General features: G+C 36.4%; 1 protein-coding gene across 2 annotated transcripts in view; it reads right to left on the reverse strand.

The window, feature by feature from the left end:
• The window catches only part of LOC122748571 (amine oxidase [flavin-containing] A-like), a 107,133-nt gene that overhangs the window by 79,515 nt on the left and 4,283 nt on the right, over positions 1-23,335 (reverse strand). For both annotated transcript variants that reach the window (XM_043994261.1, XM_043994260.1), the window contains one exon: positions 2,191-2,285. In XM_043994261.1, the coding sequence (XP_043850196.1) occupies positions 2,191-2,285 (95 nt within the window). The remainder of the gene's footprint in view (positions 1-2,190; positions 2,286-23,335) is intronic.

Consider the following 23,335-nt stretch of genomic DNA (forward strand, 5'->3'; position numbering starts at 1 on the left):
ACCTTAACCACAATAAGCCTTCTATATGTGGGTATATCCCACGGCTCTGTCCTGGACACTCACTGCCCTTTCTCTCAGCCCCATCCATCTAAAACCTAATTCCTGAATTCCCTGCCCTTTCCAATTTGCCCTCTGGAATTTCCATTCCATAATTAACAAATTTTCATAAGCCTTTCTCTTTCTGCCACTCACAGAAAACTGGCTGTCTCTGGAAAAGACTGAAGATTAAAGAGAGTGATGGAATGATAGTGGGGGAAATCTGCTGAGAAAAAAAAAAAAACAGGAGGAATGGGATCATACACACATGTTGACGAGTTGCCCTTGATGAGATGAAGAGCTACTTCATTATATGAAACAGGAGGAAAGGAGGAGAGAAGAACATGGAAGGGGTTGCGTAATGTTGAACTGGTCTTTGGGGGTGGATAATAAATGAGAATCTATGGAGCAGAGAGACACCGCTTATCAGCTTTCTGCTTTGATCATCTCCTCACACAAATATATTCAGTCTTTGGGAATATTTTGTGCAGCTTCCAGGTGAAGGTTCTCTCAAACCATATCAAATTTTGCTATTTTAGTTGAATTACTTGTAGTATTTTAATAGGCTTAGTTAGCCTAATCAAAGACAAATTTCATAATAGCCTCCTCGCAAAATGATTTTATTTGGTCCTCTATTGCAAAGAAGTTGATTCATATTTAATCTCAATCTACTAATATTTTAAATATACTGTAGATCCTTAATTTTCATCTGCCTTTCTCTCATATAACTGAAGATGTATAGGTTTTAAGTCCTACATGCTGAGCATTTAGCAAAGGCTGATTTGAAAATTGGAACACTTTGCTATAAATGGAACCATATTTTTATGTAACAATGATATCCATCGGGGGTTCTTAACATTTTGTGTCATGGACCTTTTCTCAGAATAATGTTTTTAAATGGTTGAAGGAAGTGTTAAATTTTAGAGATTACCCCATACACAGAAATGATACAGCATGGACACCTATGAAACTAGCCTGAAGCAGTGAATATGTATGGGGCAAATAATACTGACGCATAAATAATGCCTGAAGTAAAGAACCTTCTTTAATTATTTTTTTAAATTTTTATTTATTCATTTATTTGTTTGTTTGTTTGCTTATTTATTTATCTGGTGAGGCAATTGGGGTTAAGTGACTTGCCCAGGGTCACACAGCTATTAAGTGTTAAGTGTCTGAGACCGGATTTGGACTCAGGTCCTCCTGAATCAAGCACCAGTGCTCTATCCACTATGCTACCTAGCTGCCCCCAACCTTCTTTTTTTTTTTTTTTAAGATTTTTTTGTTGTTGTTGTTTTTGTTTTTGGGTGAGGCAATGGGGGTTAAGTGACTTGTCCAAGATCACACAGCTAGTTAAGTGTCAAGTTTCTGAGGCCGCATTTGAACTCAGGTCCTCCTGAATCCAGGGCTAGTGCTTTATCCACGCGCCACCTAGCTGTCCCCCAACCTTCTTTAATTTAAAGTCTTATTTTAATGACCCTTTTTAGTGACCTAAATCATAAGCAAATTAAGGATAAGAAGATACATATCTATTGAGAGCCATAAAGGAATCAACAATCCAGGCTTTCAAACACTATTAGGTATCTCTCATCAGAAATGGAGAATGTTATAAAAACCTTCTGGATCAACTACTCCAACTCCTTCTTTTGTAAAGAAGCAAGTGAGGGCATGCTTTACCTAAAGGTCACTCAGCTAATTAATAGAAAACCTGGGACATCCTCCTCCTGACTCTCAATCCAGTGTTCTTTCTACTCATACTATCCTATTTCATCATTTCAGTACCTATATCAATACTGATAAAGGAAAATTCAGTTTAATGCATGTTAATTTTTAAAGAAAGGTCTATCACTTAAGACTATTAGAAGTAGAGACCGTGGGAAGTAAAACATATAAAAGCAAATGATGGGGGATTAGAACTGGGAATCCTTGTACTAAAGATAGCAGGAGAGATTTCAAAGTCTCCTGATTAAAAAAGGATTATTGGATTATGGAAGGAACCTCTTCGATTCTTCTTAATCTGATGATGGAGCTGAGGTTCCAAGGTACTACAGACAAGCAACTGAACTTGATTTCGCAGGCTCTTCTCAGCTCTCTCAATCTCAAATGTATTTACAGCCTGTGTCAGATACTGCAAATGAAATATTAAGAAACTCTCACCCTCAGAGTGTAAGTCCTTCCTCCAACTCGGTTCCGTGCCTCTAAAACCACAACATCAATTTCATATTCTGCCAACAGTTTGGCAGCAGACAGACCTAAGAGAAAAAAAAAGAGAGGGAGAAAGTTATGCTTAAGTAAATGCTGAACCATTATTCTACCTGATATAAGGAGATTCCAAACTAGGTCTAGTCTCCATCTAGGTTTAGGTCTCTCTTCTCTCCCTCTCTCTACATAACACATACATATGTACATAGGTACATATACATAATTATGCATATATATGTACATATACATATAATATTAACATGTTTTAAAATTATTTCCTTTAGATATGTATCTGAATTTTTAAATCAATTCTACATCTACTTGTAAAAATATCTACCACAACTATATACATATCACTATTTTCCCACAAAAGGTATGTCCTTAGAAGTAGTCCTTAGTTACTCTAGGCCTTGTTGACATAAGGCACTTAGTGTCTACAGAATCTAATTTACCACCTACACACATAGTTTGTTATATTATCTGCTAAATGTTTAACACATTCATCTTTTTTCTAAGTATGTATTAGGTACTATAAGGATATGAACCATATATAACAGCCTTTCTTGATTCCCTCCGTTGCTAGTTTCTTCCCTCCTAAATTGTATTTAACTACTTTATATATATTTGTACTTAATGACTTTATTTTTATGCAGTTTAAATATATTATATATAGTATATATACATATATGTGTGTATACACACATATAATCTATTCCATTTTAAATATAAGCACATTGCAAGAAGGAATTGTTTCATTTTAGGGACTTGTATTCCCAGACTTTTGTATGCTAGCTAGAAGGCAGATAGTAGGGGCTTAACAGATCAGTTGATTTCTGTACTACCTATAGCACCAAGCAAATACTAGTCAATTAACTGCTTGAAAATCCTAATAAAAGAGATGAAATTTTACAGGCGATAGAATGATAGGCAGCATGGTGTATGGAGAGAGAACTGCTCTTAGAGGCAGGAAGAACTGGGTTCAGGTTCTACAGATAATGGCTTTGTGATCATGGGCAGGCATATCCAAGCAACAAATAATGAAAGTTACAAATGATTTTCTAATTTGCACCTTATGAAGGGTGTTTCTACATAAGGAATTTTCTGACACTGATTAAATCATAGGAACCCCACACACACACACACAAAAAAAAAGGCTATCAATTTAGGCAGCTAAGTAGTACAAGTGGGTAGAGCACTAGATCTGGAATTAGGAAAACTTGGGTTCAAATCTAACCTTGGCATTTATTATCTGTGTGATTCTCAGCAAGTTAAGAGACAAACTCTTCCTGCCTCAATTTCCTCATCTATAAAATGGGGATAATATATAACAGGGTAGTTTAAAGAATTAAATGGGATAATAATTGTAAATCACTTTGTAAACCTTAAGACGATATTTAAAAGATAATAAGCTGCTGCTGCTGCTGCTACTACTACTTTGAGTGAGAGAGAAACTGAAAGATAATTAAAAGAGATTAATGAACTGTATAAATCTAGGCCAAATAATGCCAAATACACTAGAAACTATAATAGGCTTTACTTTTTGGAGGTTTTTCTTTGCAGTGACTTGACTAGTCAAGACCCCCAGAGGGGCCAAACTCAACTCCAGAAAAACTCAGATTGTTTTGGCCAGAACCAGATTAAAATGTAAATTGGGAAATGTTTGACAGAACAAATCAAAATACAATAAAATAAAGACAATGTTAATTTATGGTTTTCCAATTCAATATGCTACCACAAGGATCCCTTCTATTTGAGTTTGACTCTACTGGCCTAGACTGTACTCCAGATGATGGATAAATAAGTTTGTTACTAGGGACATACTCAAAGTTTTGCTAGTTTGGAAGGACCAAACTTGTGAACTGGCTATAGCTGCTGATAACCCAGGGTCACCTCTACATGATGAAGTGGCACTGGAATAGGATTTTATATTTCATACTATTCAATGGCATAGAAAAGAGAGGCTTGGATTACCAAAAACGAAAGCTAATTAAAACTATGGTAGATGTTTGAACCTCAATTCACAATTCTTTAGGTCTCAGAAGAATACTACAGGTGTTATTCATTAGGTTCATCTGTATGCTATTGCATATAATACTCCATAACAGATTTATTAAGGCAGTACGTGCCCTATGCATTACATGTACCATGTTTATAAATGGTCTTCAGACTCCTACAAAATTGTGAGTTTTCTGTAAGAGCCCATCTAGATCAGATGTCCTGATATTTTACCAATAAGAGCTGAGATGACCCTGCTGCAGAGAGGCTGACCTCACTTTGGCATAATTTTAAAGATAAAGATGATGAAGAACAAAAAGTTTAAATTCTTTTTTCCTGGAAAGCTACCCCTGGGAGATGCAGCCTGCAAATGTTCCTGCAGGTGCAACAGCCACATCTACTGAAGACACAGAAAAGCAAATTCTTGTCACAATTGTCTGTCTTTAGTACTACTGAATGGTTCAACAGCAGACACTGATATGATTTGATCAGGACAAATGAAGAGGCATCACCAGCTACTTTACCTCTGCACCATAAGGACAACCAGATCTTTCCATCTGACTTGCAGATGAACTATTCCATGTTTTCCTTGAAAGTAGGGCTATTTTACTTTTCTATTTGTATCCCCAACATTAAGTGTTTAATCAATGCTTCATTCATTCATTCATTCATTCATTCATTCATTCTCTTACAGCAAGAGCCTTCAAACTATAGCCCAGGGTCAAATCCCATCTGCTGCCTGCTTTTATATGACCTGAAAGCTATGGTTTTTACATCTTTAAATAAAGTTGGGCATTTAAAAATGTGAAACATTTTCCTAGCTAGCAGTCCATATATACAAAAAGCAGGCAGTGGGCATTATTTGGTCCTCAGGACATGCTTTGCTCACCCTTTAGAGGAAAAATACCACTCAATGCTTAATATCACAGTCTCAGCAATCTTGGTGAACTGGTTTCCCATAATCAGCCAGTGGAAGTGGAGTAGGAGTCACAGCCATGTAGAAACCAGCTCTATGACATCTACCAAAGTGATAACAGATGACCTGACATAAAAGGAAGGTGAGGGAGAAAGAACTTACCGCTGGAAATTTAGTCCAACCCCTTCATTTCACAAATGAGGAAACTGAGGTCCAGAAAAGTCAAGAGACTTTCAATGTCACATGACTTGCAGAAAAAGATGGCAGAAAAAGAGAGTAACCTAAAACATGTTATCTACATGCTTACTGACAATACTGAACAATCAATAAATGTTAAGCTACATTCTGTGGCCTCTGCTTTAAAAAGGCAGAAGTATATAATTTTTTGAGAAATTTCCATTAAAACAACTCACTTTGCAGATGAGGAAACTGAGACAAATAGGGTTAAGTGACTTGCCCAGGGTTACACTGCTAGTAAATGTCTGAGGCCAGATTTGAACTCAGGTCTTCCTGTCTCCAGGCCCAGTCCTTTATCCACTGTGTCATCCAGCTACCCAGCTAACTGCAGGGCTCCCTAAATCTCATTTCTTAATTATAAGCCAAATTCTACAAAACACCAGGGAATGGCCTAGAATAAATAGGTTAGGAAAAAAATAATGTAACAAGTCAATAAGCATTCATGAAGTACCTTCTAAGTACCAGGCACTGTGCAAAGTGCTGGGAATACAAAGAAAGGCAAAAAATAGTACCTCCTTGCTTTCAAGGGGTTCATACATAGTCTAATGGAAGAGAGAGTATGTGAATAACTATGTATAAAGAAATTTATACAGGATAAACTAGGGTTGTCTTAGGGGTAAGGCACTAAGATTAAGGAAGACTGGGAAAGGCTTCTTTCAGAAGATGGGATTTTAGCTGAGATTTGAAGGGAGCCAGGGAGGCCAAGAAGCAGAGATGAGGAGGGAGCGAACATGAGGCATGAGGGACAGCCCAGTAAAAATGCAATCAGGAGATGGAGTGTCCTGTGTGAGGAATAGCAAGGCAGCCAGTATCACTGAATCATAAGAGAACATGGAGAGGAAAAAGGTGTAACAAGGCTGAAAGGTAGGAGAAGGACAACTGATGAAGGGATTTAAAAGCCCTATAGAGGATTTTATATTTGGTCCTGAAAGCAACAGGGACTTTACTGAATAGGTAGTGACGTGGTCAGACCTATGCTTTAGGAAGATCAAAGTTGACAGCTGAGCAAAGGATGGGCTAAAAAGAGAAGAGACTTGAGGCAGGGAGAGCAAGCAGAAGGCTATTACAATACTCTAGGCATAGGGTGATAAGAGACTGAACCAGGGTGGTAGCAGTGTCAAGAGGACAGAAAGGGGTGTACAACAGCAGGATGTGGCAATTGATTGGAAATATGGAGTGGGAGAGTGAGGAACTCTGTTTGATAGCTAAATGGTGAGCCCTGACAATAGGGAAGTTAGAAAGAAGAGATGTTTGGGGAGAAAGATAATGAGTTCAGTTTTGTACATTTCAAGTTTGAGCTATGCATGGGATATACAATTCAAGATGTTGATTAGGTAGTTGGAGTCACCATACAGGTCAGGAGATAGGTTGGGGATGAAGAAATAGAGATTTATCTTCATAGACATGACAATTTAACCTATGGGAGCTGTTGAGATTGCCAAGTGAAATCCAGGATATCCCAAGTCTTCACACACTAAAACTGCACTAAGAACTCTGGAACAGCCTGTAATATAAAGAAAGATGAGAAAAGAACCAAGGGAAGAGCTTTTGTGAACACCCAAAGTCAGTGGGTATGACTTAGATGAAGAGTCAGAAAAGGAGGCTGAGAAGAGTAGCTAGGTTCTAAGAAACCCAGCATAGAATATCAAGAAGAGGAGATATCAACCCTGGTAAAGCCTGCAGAGAAGAAGAGGATCATTATGGGTGACAGCAAGCTCAATGGTATGATATTTGGATTTTTAAAAAAACTCTTCCTGTTATAATTGCCCACATCCTCAGGAAGAACTTTTGAAAGTAATTTTCATTCATTTGGATTTTCTTTCCCATCATATCGTCAGCCCAGTTTAGAGTCAGATGACCTGAGTATTAATTCTAGCCTGGCCCCATACTACTTGTGGGATATTGGAAAAGTCCCTTTACCTCCATGGGCTCCAGTTCCCTCATCATAAAATGAGCAGTTTGGAATGGATAACCTCTAAGAGCCCTTCTAACCCCAAAATTACTGCTAATCTAGTACTTTAGAGTTTACAAATAAAGGTATTTTTTTAAACTCTAAAACATCAGGATCACAGATTTAAAGGAAAGGAGCACAACAAGCTATCTGATGAAGAGTGCAAATATTATTTTGCAGATGATGAAAATAGTAATAATAGTTCATTTATTTATTTATGTATTTGTGTGATTCTTCAGGGTCTGTAAAGTGCTTTACAAATATTTCATTTGATCCTCATAACTACCCAGAGAAGTAGGTGCTATTATTATCCCCATTTTACAGAGGAGAAGGCTGAGGCAAATAGAGGTTAAGTGATTCACCTATGGTCAAATTAAGTGTCTGTGGCTGAAATTGAACTCAGGTTTTCCTGACACCAGGTCCAGTACTCTAAACACTATACCACCTAACTGCCTACGATAAGCCTCAATGAAGAAAGGAGACTTGCCCAGCTTCACACACTGTAGTAAATGTCAATTCTGGGACTAGAACTTTGGTTTTCTGAATCCCAGATCAATACTCTTACCACTGTTTCCTCTTTTGCAATGAAAACATCTCAGGAATGAATACATCCATTTGAGACACCACATTTTAAAAATGCAACCAAACACTGTGTCATAAACCATTTATTCATAAGATCAACAACATGCCTGAATTTCAGTTTTCTTGTAATCACACTTTAACCATTATTCAAGCAATTTTTGCATGCCACAAGATTGTCTAAACCATTTCTAAAATTCCACAGAATTCCTTGGCATCACACATAAATATTTATGTAAATATAGGGGGTTTCAAGAAGTCATAATTCAGCTTAAACTATTAAAATTTAAAACCAAACTAAGACTTTTTAGACAGCCTGTTTAAATGTGTATACATATATATATATATACACACACACACACACACACAAATACATATACATACATGCATACACACACACACACACACACACACACACACACACACACACACACACACACACACACACATATATATTACAAAGTTCTGTGTGTGACAGCAGCTTGGTAAAATGGCTAGAGAAATGACTCTAGTCCCAGATATGGGAAGATCTGGGTTCAATTTCTACCTTTGACCCACATTAGATGTTAAGACATTCAATAACTTTGTGCTCTAGGCAACTCTCTAAGACTCTAACTTGCAGAGAATATGCAGATCTCCACTGACAGAGGGGATTTCTCTACCTGAGAATTCCCTAAGAATTCAATAAAATCTGGGGCAGCTAGATGGCATAGTGGATAAAGCACTGGCCCTGGATTCAGGAGGACCTGAGTTCAAATCTAGCCTCAGACAATTGATACTAGCTGTGTGACCCTTGGCAAGTCACTTAACCCTCATTGCCCCACCAAAAAACAAACAAAAAGAATTCAGTAAAATCACAAGTCTAGTTCCTATTCCCATATAGACATGTATATATGTACACATACATACATACACACAATAGATTTTTTTCAGTATGTTGTTAGGCAATAATATTGAATTCCCAAGAAATTTCTAGAATGACTTAAAATTAAAGCTTTGCATTTATTATATGTATCCTTTTAGGCCAATGGCTGACCTATGAGATAGCTCTTTATTAAAAAAATAAAAAAGAAGCCCAGACTATTCCTGCTATAACTGCAGGTTTCTATAAGTATGTTTCAGATGCAAACACCGACAATAGGTTGAGAGAGGCCTCCAAGAAACATGAGCCTACCTTCAAATAGCAATAATTTTAAGAATAAAATTCTCTCCTTTGGACTTTTTATTTAATTTTGTGGTTTTCACAGTAGGGGGGAGGAAGGGAAGGACAATATTTTAGTTAATGTAACAAAATAAAGTCTATTTTTAAAATACTTGTTTGAGATTTCAGACAAGTCTATTTGTTATTGCAGCAGCATAATCAGGGCAAGATGATTAATATAGGTGACATAGAAGTTGCCATGGTAACTGCAAACAAAGCTCTAGCTACAGACACTGTTTAAGAAAACTGTATCCCAATTGATTTTGCGTTGTTTAAACCTAAAAATTGTTGTTGTCACATAAGCAAGTGATATATAATTATTAAATGCACAAAACCAGAGCAGCATAAGGATTAAGTGAATAAACAGTATAGTCTCTGAGGCAGAGATGGTCCTTTACTTTCTAAATAAGTCATTCACTTGTGATCTAAAGCTCATCATTTCTTCTTGGGACTCAGGGTCCCACACATCTTTTCCCTGTCTCTGGTGCCTTCAAGTCTCTCTTTCACTCAACTCTAAATCATTGATAAGCCTGTTGATTCCACTGTCATTACTCACATATTAACCCCTAGACATCTGGCTTCAACACACAAAAAGTCCATTGTGCTTGTTTCTAAGGTTACCCATCACATTCTTTTAAACCAGGAGTCTCCAAAATTGGGGTTTATGGAAAGAAAACATTAGAATTTCTATTTATATTCATTTTTAATCTAAAAAAAGAATTTAAAGTTTTCTAATATTTAATATAAATTGATATTCGATCCACATGTCAGATAGTCATGTGTCACATTCAGTACACAAGATATCCTAAGGAAAGAATGTGAGTTCTATAATGGAGAGGTTGACAGGCCATAATACTGATTCATTTTCATTGTCTTGTGACATACTTTAATTTACATATGCCCAGTTAAGTGGATTTGTGGATAATATTATCTATTTTAACTTAACTTACTAACCTTCACAATAAAAAAGACACAACTTTAAAATTCCTTCAAAGAAAATATGGATTCAAGATGCTTAACTAAAATAATTCTTACAAAAAGTGCAATCATTTTAAGAGTCCTGCAAAGAAATCATGAATTTAAGATGTCAAGTGATATAAGCACAAACAAGAAAATGACAGAAATGACACTTCTATTCCTATTCCTCATTCATTATCCATATTTATGAGGTCATCAAACTATGATGACCTCATCACATCTAAGTTGGGGAAAAAGTCAAAGATTATTTTAATATTTATATTCATTATTAACAATAAACTTCCCTCCAAGTATACATAGAGTCTTAAAATGTTGTTCAGTTGTTTTTCAGTTTGTGTCCAGCTCTCCAGGACCCCATTTGCATTTTTCTTGGCTTAATTGAGTGGTTTGCCATTTACATCTCCAACTCATTTTACAGATGAGAAAACTAAGGCAAATAGGGTTAAGTGACTTTGCCCAGGGTCACATAGTTATTAAGTGTCTGAGGCCAGATTTGAATTTAGGAATATGAGTCTTCCTGACTCCAAGCCCAGCATTCTATCCACAGTGCCACCTAGTTCCCCTTTTAACTGTACAAGATTTTAAAAATCTGGAAGCCAATAAATACAAATGCCCTCTCTTTCTAATTTCATCTTTGTATTTTTTGCAGATTTGTCTTCCTTCTTTCACCCAGTGGCTTCCGAAACTCTGGTTTCTGCACCTTTTCTCCCCTTGACATTCAATCTCTCAGAGAACTCATCATTATCACTCATATTCTAGAAAAATAAAAACTATATTGTGAAGGACCTTACAGATGACTCATTAGGAATTTATAATTCACCCTAGCAACCACTGGGAGTCACTGAAGATTCTGAAGAGAGTAGTAATCTGGTTAAACAAGTTCATTTTGAATACTTGGCATCTGTGGAAGAGATTAAAGAGAAGACAAACAGGAAACAGGGAAATCAATTAGGAACCTTATAGCGTAATCTAGGCAAGAGATGATGGGATACTCATCTAGGGAAGTGATAAGAAAGATACAAGAGGTATCAGGAAATAGAATTATTAGGACTTAACAAGTGACTTGGTTTTGGAAGCAAGTGGGAGTGAAGAGTCATGGAGTACTCAAAAGTTACAGGGTTGGGTGACTAGGACAATCCTGATTCCTCAAAAAGAAATGGAGAAGTTTGGAGAAAGGGCAGGTTTATTTTTAGGGTAGAGGATATAAAAAGTTCTATTCTGGACATATTAAGTTTGATTTGCCTGAAGGATATCTGAGTTTACAGAAGTGAGCTAACAACGTGAGAATAGAAATCAAGAGAAAAATTAAGGCTGGATATATGTTTAAAGGACCATCCCATGGGGCATAGGCAGAGTTTCTCTGCCTGATTCCACAGGTCATATATAAATCAGAACTGAAGTACTAAGGTACTTTAGAGATAATAAAGCAATCCTCTTACCAGCCACTGAGCAGGATGTGCCAATGACTCAGTGGACTTTTATAAGAAAGAAGCACCTTATTGATTGACTGATTGAACTGCCCTCAGTTTTTTTTTTATCTTCTTAGTTCCAGAATAGTACTAAGACTACTGCAATCTATCAATAGGTGGGCAAGGGAAAGAATATTGGTACCCTTCCTCCCAAACTGGCATAAATGTGACCATTTAGCATTTAGAATAGACCATAAGACAGAAGATCTGACCCTGGCACTGAGGCCCCAGCTGCCTCTTTTACTTTGCATTTCTTTATATGGTTAGAGGTGACTGAACAGCAACCCAGAAATGAACACACACATACAGTCTTGTAACAACGTCATTGTGTCCACAGACCAAAGTTGCTTAGTGCCAAGAGATCTTTCTATTTATACTCTTGAAGAAAAAAATATTACCAGCTGAAAAATGACACAAATCTTTGGCCAGAAGATATCTACCTTATGGGGGGAGTGGAGAGCCAAAGTGAAATAAAATTCAGCAATCCTGCAAACTTCTTCATTTAGAGGTTTAAGTCTCAACCCTCCGAAGAGAATATGAATAGTTATTACTAACACTAGGTTTAACTCCTTATTAAATATAAACCTGTGAGAGTTTTTTTTATATTTAAGTATTTCTTTGTAGGAAATCTGTTACATATCTGACTTATACTATACACTGAGTGCCTTCCTATTCACGTTAAGTGAATAGAAATTGTATTCCTTGAGAATACAAGAATAGGGGATATAATCAGCCAAAGTACAAGAAAAGGAGTCTGACCTTTCTTCTAGGTGGTCTGAACCCTGTCTAGACCACATACCTGGGTCCAAAGCAGATAGGCCCCTTAAGGGAGAGGAAAAGGGTGTTCCTGGTTATAAGAATGATTCTAATTTTTATATCTGAATTAGAGAATCATTTGCATAGAGATATTATTTGAACCAATGGAAGTGGATGAGGTCGAGATAGAGTGCAGAGAGAAAAGAAAAGAGGACCCAAGCCAAAGCAATGAAGAACACTCACATTAAGGAAGGTGATTCAGTAAAGATGACTAGGAAAGAATGATCACATAGGAGAAAGCAAACCAGGAGAGTCAAAGGAAGAAATAGAAAAACAATGATGAGATAGAAAACATTTGTCACTTTGATTTTTTAAAAAGTGCTATTCATCTTTCACAAAACTAGGATAATCTAGCTAAGAGTAATAGGGGTATTTACATAAGACAATAACAATCCCAGAAAAAAACAAAATTGAAGTATGAAGAGAGCATCAACTAGTTGCAACCAATTATGATGTACATATGTCTCAACTAATTAGGACAAGATGCAAGGCATGGGGACCAAACCATGTGAAACTTCATGTTAACTTAAAATTGGCAGCTAGTCAGCTGATTTACCTTTTCTGTAATGAGAACCAAAAATGTGCCAATAATTCGAGTGCTTCTATACTGTAATATCTACCTGTGCATAGGAAGCTCACATACACCAAGATAAACCTATATGTATATGCTTTATTTCTTTTCACAGGCACAACATCCCTTTTTTAAAACATTCCAATGACAATCTAGGCTCAGGATTCATTTTTACTTCAAATAATACCAAGAAGAAAGTTAATGATTGGCTTTATTTTGCATGAATTACACACTGGTTGTTTAGACAGGCCCAACTGATTTCATTACTATTTAGTCCTCATCTTCACTTAATCTGAGGAATTGGTCTAAGAATGGTCATCACTCTATAATTCATTGTTTCGCCCCATTTTACAAAAATGTCACAGTAGGAGCCCATTGGTTCTTTCTACAATGCTATTTTCAACATCTATACCACGGAATTGTTATAGATTTTCAAAGTATTATATTGACTTCATTAATAAATTCTACCATTCTCCTAGTCACTCATGCTGAAAACTACTAGTCATACTTGACTTTTCCCTTTCCCTCAAAGGCCATATGTGGGCAATGTCCAAATCCAAAATACCTTGCCTTTGCATCTTTCTCAAATCCGTTCTTTTCTCACTCAGTTTATACCTTTTTTCCCTCCCTAGTTTTGTCACATTATGTCTTATTATTACTGTAATAGCCTCCTAACTGTGCATCCTATCTATAGTCATCCATTACACAGCTGCCAATATAATCTTTTTTAACACAGAGATCTGACTCTACTCTCCTGCTCAAAAAACCCCTCATTTTTCTTTGAATACTTTATAGAGAATAAAATTAAATTTCTCAAATATATACCTCCTCTTCTTCCCCTGTCAAAATCCTTCTCTTTCTAAGGTCATGTCTGGTTTTACCTTTTTCAGGATGCACACCTTTATCTGTCACACTGAAATGTTCTCTATCTCCTCAAATTTTCACTTTTGCTGAATATCTCTCCTTTTCTCCCATTACACCCTACTTTGTGCTATACTTGTCTATCTGCCATGTTCTCCCCCACATATTGCAAGTTCTTTAAGAGCTGGGACTGTAATTTTTCATCTTGTCATATCTAGTTCCTAACATAGTATCTTACACATAGTATGTATTTGATAAATATATGCTGAATTGACTAGAATTAAGAGTATAGGGTTCAGGCCGGATTCAGATTGAATTCCATACCACCACAGGGATGTTACAGCAAAATTCCAGGAAAGCCTCCTCTCTCAGTATTATTATCAATCTCTCAAGTGGCATTTCTTTTAGTTTTTAAGATTTCACAATACTCAATGAAATGTATAAAATATATTCCTTATACCCAAGTGTTTGAAATTATTTAACTATAAATATATACGTGTATATGTACATATTGTATGTGTGTATATTCAAAAGCATAATGGAGTCAAAAGATCTAGTTTTGGATTTCAGAAAGGTAACTGTTATTATAAATAGAGGATAATTTAAATCATATTTATTTTTGAAATCCCATATATCATCCTAACCATTTAAGGATACATTTGAGAAAAGGAATATTAATTCTACTTGTGTAAATGAAGTTTTTTCTAATATCATATATTGTTTCATCAAAAAATTCAAAAAGCAGCATCATTCCATGTTATAATTTCTCCACATTTAATATTTTATCCCAAGAGATATAGTGAAAAATAAATAGGACTGAACTGAGTTCAAACACAAATTCTACAACTTACTATTATTGTGGTCTTGAACACATAATCTTTCTGGGCTTTGGTTTCCTACAAGGTTTCTTGTCGTTATAATAACATAATAGTAACTAATATTTATATAGAACTTACTATGTGGCAGGCACTGTGCTAAGCATTTTACAGCTATTATCTCATTTGATCCTCACAACAACCCTGGCAGGTAGGTACTATTATTATCCCCACTTTACAGTTGAGGCAAGTACGGCAAACAGAGGACAGGTGACTTGTCCAGGGCCACACAGTTAATAAGTCCATAAGGCTTCATCTGAACTCAAGTCTTCTTGATTCCAGGTTCAGCATTCTATTGACTGCAACACCTAGTTATGCCTAAATCTTATGATCCCATTAATTCCTTCAAGAAGTACTTACAAACTTGCTGCATCTATGTATAGTTCCCAAGTCAGAGAACAGAAAAAAGAACCATTCAGGCTCAAGGTATAAATCCATATAGAGCACACCAACAGTCTACACAGTCATTTATAAGGACAGGGACCAGATCTGGGACTCCAGTGATACAGGGATATCCCCAGAAAGGAAAACTGCTCTACAAAATACACATCAGCTCCTTTTCTAAAACTTAAGAGTGTCAGGGAATTGTCTAGAGCAATCAGGGATGAAAGCCCAGCTCCAGAACAACGAGCATGAAGCAGGAGGAGAATTTGATCCCAGGTCCTCATAGCTTCAAGATCTGTTTTCTATGATCCACTATGCTTTTCTGTCTCCATCAGAGTCAAAGAAGCAATATAATTGAAAAATATTTAACTGGGAATCATAACAGTGACTCTGGCCTCAGCTCTGGGATCTGGTTCAAGTCATTTCACTTTTCTGAGGATCTCAATCTCTTCATCTATTTAAAAAAAAGGGGGGAGGGAGTGAGGAGAATTGTAAGTGGCTTAAATGATCTCTAGGTCCCTTCTAGCCTTCAAATTCTCTGTGGTCTCATGGACAATGTAATTTCAATTCTCAAAGATTGTCATCTTGCTTTAAAATGTATATTAACTCCATTTATCTCTGCTTATCAATTTGAAATGATATAAACAAATCTTTGTTTACTTTAGCTCAGCAAAAACAAAAAATGGAGACTTTTCATATCAAAATAATTCCATGTGATCCTGGGAAGATGAAAACAGAAAAGTGAACTGAGAGCCTAAGATTTCCTTAGAGTTGACTATTAGCATCATTCTGAAAGATCCAAAAGAAGAGCCTTGCATAATCTGACAGCTTGGGCTTCAGGAATGATCTAGCCCCAAAATATAGTTAGAATATCCTCAGGCTTGAAATATGTAACTGTTAAATGCTGGCAAGAGAAGGAAATTAGATTCTAGGGGGGGAAAGGCACAGGTTTTCTTTGACTCTTTTGTGTTTAGAGAAATAGAGAATTCCTAATTAAGTTACCCTGTGTGTTGACTATGCCTATAGTATTTCTTAAAACTATCCCCTCCTTTCTATTTAACACTGCTACTCTAACAGTTTGGGCCTGTAACACCTGCCACCTAAATTATTTTAATAGCCTCTAAATAGTCTTCCTGCTTCCGCTTTCCTCTTCTCTCTGATTCATCCTTCTCAAACTGCCAAATTAATTTGCCTTTAGCATACATATGTTCAATTACCTATTAGATATTTCAAACTAAATGTCTTAGTGGCATATCAAACACCACATATCCAAAGGAGAACTCATTCTCTTGCTTCCCATAATAATCTACCTTCGAAACTTCCCTATTTCTGTAAAAGCCGTCAATATTGTTCCCATCTCCCAGGTCCATAGCTTTGGAATTAACTCCTCCCTTTTCCTCACCCAACATACACAACAGAAGTCACTGGTCCTCTTCAAAAAATGAAGAATGAACAACAAAACATTAAGTTGCAAAATCTTGCTATTTCTGCTGCCCTTTGTTCATTCATTCAGTTGTGTCTGACATCACTTTTCACCTAGTCTCTCTCCAGTCCATCCTCTACAATGCTGCTAAAATGGTTTCCCTTATGTTCAGATCTGACCATGTCACTCTCTACCCAATAAGAGTGTATCCATATTGCCTCTAGGATAAAATATGAAACTCTCCTATTTAGTTTTTAATGTTCTTTACAACCCGGTTCCAGAACTTCCTACTTCAGCCTCACTTAGCAATATACCCCTAGGAATCCTACATGCTCTGATCACCCAGACTAGCCTCCTATTCTTTCCACTTGGCACCTCAGTTCATGTATTTATCCTTTTCCACAGGCAAAGGCATTCTTGCAATCTCTTTGTTCCCATCCAACCCCTCTCTTTCTTCTAGAGGCAGCTCAAGCAAAACATATACTGCACAAAGCCTTCCTCGATCCCTTCAACTACCAGCACCCACCTGTCCTTTGTATACATACTTGTATTCATCACTTTTATATTTATTTCATTTAACCTAAAAGGTACCTATTGCCTCCTGTTAAAATGTAAGCTCCCTGAGAGTAGTAATTTTTTCATTCTTTGCATCTCCAGCATGGAGCTCAACGACAGAACACACGGTAGGCATTTAATAAATACAAGCCTTGCTGTTGTTCCCCTGTCACTCCTCTGCTTTAAAATTTTCAATGGCTTCCTGAGGCTTACAGGATTAAAAACACAGCCTCCTTAGCCTAGCACCTAAGGTGCCATAATTTGGTTTCTACCTAATACTTTTTTGTTTCACATATTCCCTTTTGTACACTTGATGTTCCATGCTAAACTATTACCTACTATTCTATCATATTCTCTATTCCTCTGCTTCAGTTCCAAGATCAGACAGAGAGGAAATTTAAAGGAGAAAATCCAACTTTTTGGTGGATAAAACAAAATTATCCCATACATTTAGTTATAGCTCTTTTTTTTTTTTTGCAGGCAATGAGGGTTAAGTGACTTGCCCAGGGTCACACAGCTAGTAAGTGTCAAGTGTCTGAGGCTGTATTTGAACTCAGGTACTCCTGAATCCAGGGCCGTTGCTCTATCCACTGTGCCATCTAGCTGCCCCCAGTTATAGCTCTTAATCACCTCATCTGAAGTTACTTGCAGCATCTGAAAAATGTGGCTTGTTTGCTGTTTCTCTGACTTTATTTCTTCCAAGTACTATTTTATTAATATGAAATTCATGCAACAAACATTTAGGGACAGTGGGGTTAGTTTCACAATCCTAGACAAGCTTGTGGCATGTATCCTCAATTACTTAAACACCACATTTGCCTGCAGGATACAAACTACAGATTCACTAAGCTGAACTGAAATATTCATGGTAAGTGGATATACAAGCTCCTATTTGAAGACCTCCAGTGGAGGGCAACCCACCATACCTCCTGAGGAAACCCATTCCTCTCTGCGTAATTCTAATTTCCATTCACTACTACAAGTTCTGCCCTCTTAAAGGGGTCAAAAAGAACAAATCTAATTCCCTTCTGACTGGTAATGTGGTTATAAGACTACGATACTTATAACTTTTTTTCTTTATCATTATCCATCTAATATATGGTACTTGAGACTTCTAATTAAACTCAAATTTGTATTTGAATATGTGTGTACACACACACACACACACACACACACACACACACACACTCCAATCCAAATACATCTACCCTCCAATCCAAATTTTAATTTAGTTTTCATATATGTGTATATACACATATATACAAAAGGTGATCCACTGGTGGCAAACCACTCCAGCATCTTTGCCAAGAAAACCCCATGGATGGCATTAAAATGCTAAAAGATATGATATCAGAAAATGAGCCCGGCAGGTAGGAAGGGCCTGGCATGCCATGACCATGGGGGTCATAAAAAGTCAGACATGAATGAAGACTGAATAACAACTTCATACACACATATAATATTCATATATGTGTATCCACACATATACACTTGTACATATGTGAATATATAAATGTATGTATATATCTATTCCACAAACTAAAACTGAAATTTATATAAGCTCTGGGGGAAGTAATCCTAATAAAAGGGTCTTCACAAACATAATCAAGCATATATGAAATATGGGGATTTTTTTTTTAATTTAAACAGAGTGATATAAGAATTTTTTTAAAAAAATGTGTGTTGAAATGCTCAAGAATGCCAAACTAGCACAAAATGTCACTGCTAGATTTCCTATTCCTGAAGTTAGCTTTGTTATGAAAGTTTATGCAAACTACAGAGCTACTTTACTGGGCAGGAATGTTACTGGGTTGTTTTGTGCTCCACTTTAGAAAACATAAAAACAACTGATCAAAAAAAATCCAGGCCTATTTAATTTTACCAGGTCTGTAAATTAAAATTTTCACAGTCTAAGACATGCATAGAAATGAAAACACAAAATAGCAATAAAACACTGAAGACCCCTATATAATAATATGCCTATTATTCCTTCTACTCTACCCTCTCTTCCATTGCCTCATTAGAAATGTATGTGAAGTCCTTGTATTGCTCAGAGACCCAAGGAGAAGGGAAAAAGAAAGGAGATCCTTCTCTGGAGATCTGCTTTCTTTTACAACTGATAATGGATACAAGTGGGGATCCTTCTAAAATTCTTGCTTGTGGGTTCAGAATTTAAAATCTCCAGTTACTGGTTCTTATTCATTGGTCATGTCTGTGCTAGTCCAGGTAGCTGTTAAGGTAGAATGTGAATCCTGGCTCTCTGACTGCAGAGACAGTGTTCTTTTCTCTATAATGTATGTCACCAAAAGCAAAACAAGTAGTAGAGAAAGTAAACAGCCATCTGGGGAGAGACAGTTTTAATATTCACTTTAAAATGGAACTAGGTCTGAATCCTAGTTCTGTTACTTTTTTAGATGTGTGTTCTTGGTCTCATCCTGTAAAATGAGGGTGTTGAACTAAAGTCCCTTCCAACTCTAATCTAAATCTATGATCCTGTGAATAGAAAAGGCAGGGTAGTGATCAAGGTATTTCTCTGGAATTATCCAAAAATGTACGGATTTAACTGGTTCACAATTTAAAGAGAGTAAGAGACAAATAAATTTTCAATAAATTAACTATTGTTAATTAATTATTAATTAATTGTTGTTAAGGATGACAGAAAGCAACACACAAAATAAAAAACAATTGTAAAGAGTTTAGTAGTTTTGTAGGAATTGGAATCCAAAATTATAACAAATCTGGTTATATTCCATAGGATCTTTCAAATGAAAGTTCTCAATTCCATTTTTAATCAGGAAAGATACTGCTGCTACAGGAGAGAAGATCAGTAAACAATCCCTCCTACAGGAGAACTTGGTTAGAGAACATGCAGGGTGAAGGCCAAAAAAAAGACCCCCTTCCAGTTACAATCTCATTCTACTTTCTTCCTTTAGTGTATTCTCTACCCGTTTTTTGAATTCTTTTACATCTGGTCACAGAATGTACAGCTAGAAGGCACCTTAGCGAATGAGGTGATCTAGTCTAGCCCCTTCATTATACACATGAAAAAACTGAGGTCCTGATAGGGAGTAATTTGTCGAGTCATACAAATAACAAGTAGCAAAATCAGCAATTGCCCTACATTACAGTTTTTGTGTTTTTGTGTTTTTTTGTTTTTCAGGGAAATGAGGGTTAAGTGACTTGCCCAGGGTCACACAGCCAGTAAGTGTCAAATGTCTGAGTGTATATTTGAACTCTGGTCCTCCTGAATCCAGGGCCAGTGCTTTATCATTGCGCCACCTAGCTGCCCCCCTACATCACAGTTTAAAGCCCAACTTGAATGTCTCCATCAGAAAGCCTTCCCTGATCCTTTATCAGTTAGGACTTTTCCCTCTACAAATTTCATATAGCACTTTATTTGCATCTCTGTTATGCACTTATCATTTATTATGGTTGGCTGTTTATTTGTCCTATCTTCCAGTTAAATTGAACATTCCAAGAGGGTGGAGCCTTTATATCTTTACCAGTATCTAAAACAAAGCACATAGTAAGCATTTTAAAAATGTAGTTTGAGGGGGCAGCTAGGTGGCGAAGTAGATAAAGCACCGGCCCTGGATTCAGGAGGACCTGAGTTCAAATCCGACCTCAGACATTTGACACTTATTAGCTGTGTGACCCTGGGCAAGTCACTTAACCTTCATTGCCCCACAAAACAAAACAAAAAAATGTAGTTTGAGTTCAATTATTCTCATGTGATTTTTAATCTAATTAAGATCACAATGCTACTCAAGAGCATGCTAAGGATAGTTCTACACAAAACAACAACAAATGATCTAGCATTAAGCATTCAATCACTGAAGTACTTTAAATCTAAGAAGAAAAAATAATTTAGAAAGATATTCTCCACAGAGAATGATGTCAAATTCAACAAAGAAATGGAGATACTGCAATACATATAATTCAGGGAGACTATTATTCAACGGAAAATAGACTCCTAAATATCTAATTTTCTCCTTCAGTTTCTTTCATTTCCCTATCCAGATCTCCCGAATATAAAAAGCATGAAAATATTAATTACAAATATAAAAAATTCTCCCTCTCATAGGTTATTATGTCTTTTCCTGTTTGCATAGAAGCTATGAGTTTAATATATTCAACTCCTAGAATACCAGGACTCAAACTTTTACACTTTCTATAATATATATTATCTAATAAATATCACATACACAGAAATACAAAATAAATCCTGTTAGACCATAAAGATTTTATTAATTTTAAGACACAAATTACATTTGCAGTATATTCAGAGTTTTTTGAGAAAGGATTTTATTATTGAGAAAACGGTTCCCTGGAAATTTCTGTCACCCTGATATGATCTGTTGAAATAGGGATAGGGAAAGGAAGAAGAAGAAAGAGTTACATGCATATATGTCTAAATGCATTCTCAATATTGCCAACTATGTGCAATCAACAGTTATTTACTGATATAAATGAGAATATGAAATCATGTTCCCAAATCATTAATATTAAAAGAAATATAGACTAAAACAACTGTGAAGTTTTACCTCAGACTCAACAAATCAACAATGATGACAAAAAATGGAAATGATCAGTATTAGAGAGACTGTGGGAAGATAAGCAAGCTAACACACCAACTAGAAGAGACACCATTGGGTACAGCCATTCTGAATTTCAATTTAGAATTATACAAGAAACCCAGCAATCCCAGTATTGGGCATATACTCCCAAGGCACTCAAAGACAGAAACAAAAATTGTCTGGAACAGTCATAGCTGCACTTCATTGGAAACAAGGCACTGGAAATAAATTGATTACCCATCAACTGGAGAATGAATGAAAAAAGTGGTATATTAATTCAGTGGAATGTTAATTGTCCACTAAGAAATGACAAGTAAAAGGAATTAAAAAATTGGGGAAGATCTGTAACAAGGGATGAAAGAAGCAGAACCTAACAAACAATAGAGCAATGACAATATAACAGCTTAAATGGGATCACTAAAAGGAAAATAAGTTCTGAAGAACTGAAAAAACCCAGTGATGGGCCCTTAAAAAAAAAAGTCTTTGCCACCTACGACCTATAAGAGGCACAAATAAGATGACATATGTGCACCATTTTAAAAACCATAAATAAATGGTAAAATGTCAGCTATTATTTGATTTTTAGGTAAAGGAAAAAGAGCATTCCAGGGCAAGGGAAATGTGAGTGAAGGCATGGAGGTGGGAGTAAGCATGGTGGATTTTTGAAGGAATAAACAGATTAGACAGAGCAAAGTGTGCCATGGAGATAAGCACTGAGAAACAAGGTTGAATTAATTAAATTTTTATAATGGAGCCAAACTGTGGATGGCCTTGAAAACCTCAAGTGTCTAGAGCTGACACTAGGAGTGACATAATGAAGGAAAGGTTTAAAAACAAATTTCTCTGGGAACAACAGGTAGGATGAGTTGTAATGGGATGAGGCTGCATGCAGTCACAGAGTTCAGCTAGGAGATTCTGAAATAATAAGAGATTGGCTTAAGGTGAGAGCTTTGAGAAAAAAAATGCAATAATATGAGACATTTTAAAGGAAGAAATGACAGAATTCCATGACTCATTAAATACTGGGCTTAAGAAGGAAATTAGCTGACTTTAAGGTATTAAGCCTGTGAAAATGGTTATCTTGTTTTGCTTGCCCTCCCCTCTCCCCCCCCCCCCTTATGCAGGTAACTAGAAGAACTGTATGAGAACTGGCTTCATTGACTGACATACCAACAATCCTTTGCAGTGACTGAGAGTAAATCTAACTGAATGTACAGAAAATCAGCATCTCTAAAGCCAATTAAGCTCATACAGCTTTGCAGCAGACCCTGAGCCATTTGGTGGTTTATGGACCTTCAAGAGACATTTCTATCTTCAAAGATTTACCTGACTGCAGGTTATGCAACTATGGATATATCCTGTTTGTGGTCTTTTTGGAGACCTTATCTCCAACTACTCCTTTAACTTTGATTATGGGGCTTTAGAATTACCCTGTTACCCTTAATCAAGCCCTGAACTATATAAACTGATTATCACCAAAGATGCCTTCTGATTTGTGTATCAAAGGCCACATCCTTGACACCTGGAATTTCTCACTCTCCCTCTACTTGGGAACAGAGTCCACTACCTCATTCCTTTCTAAGCCCCCCCCCCCATTCCTTACCTTCCTTTGTTTAAAAGGTATACATTTTCCCCATCCATTACCTGGCATACTATTCATACCTATACCCAACTGCATGTTAATTTTTTTTCTTCCCTGCTTAATAAAACCT

Source organism: Dromiciops gliroides, chromosome 3 (assembly GCF_019393635.1).
Source record: "Dromiciops gliroides isolate mDroGli1 chromosome 3, mDroGli1.pri, whole genome shotgun sequence".
NCBI lineage: Eukaryota > Metazoa > Chordata > Mammalia > Microbiotheria > Microbiotheriidae > Dromiciops > Dromiciops gliroides.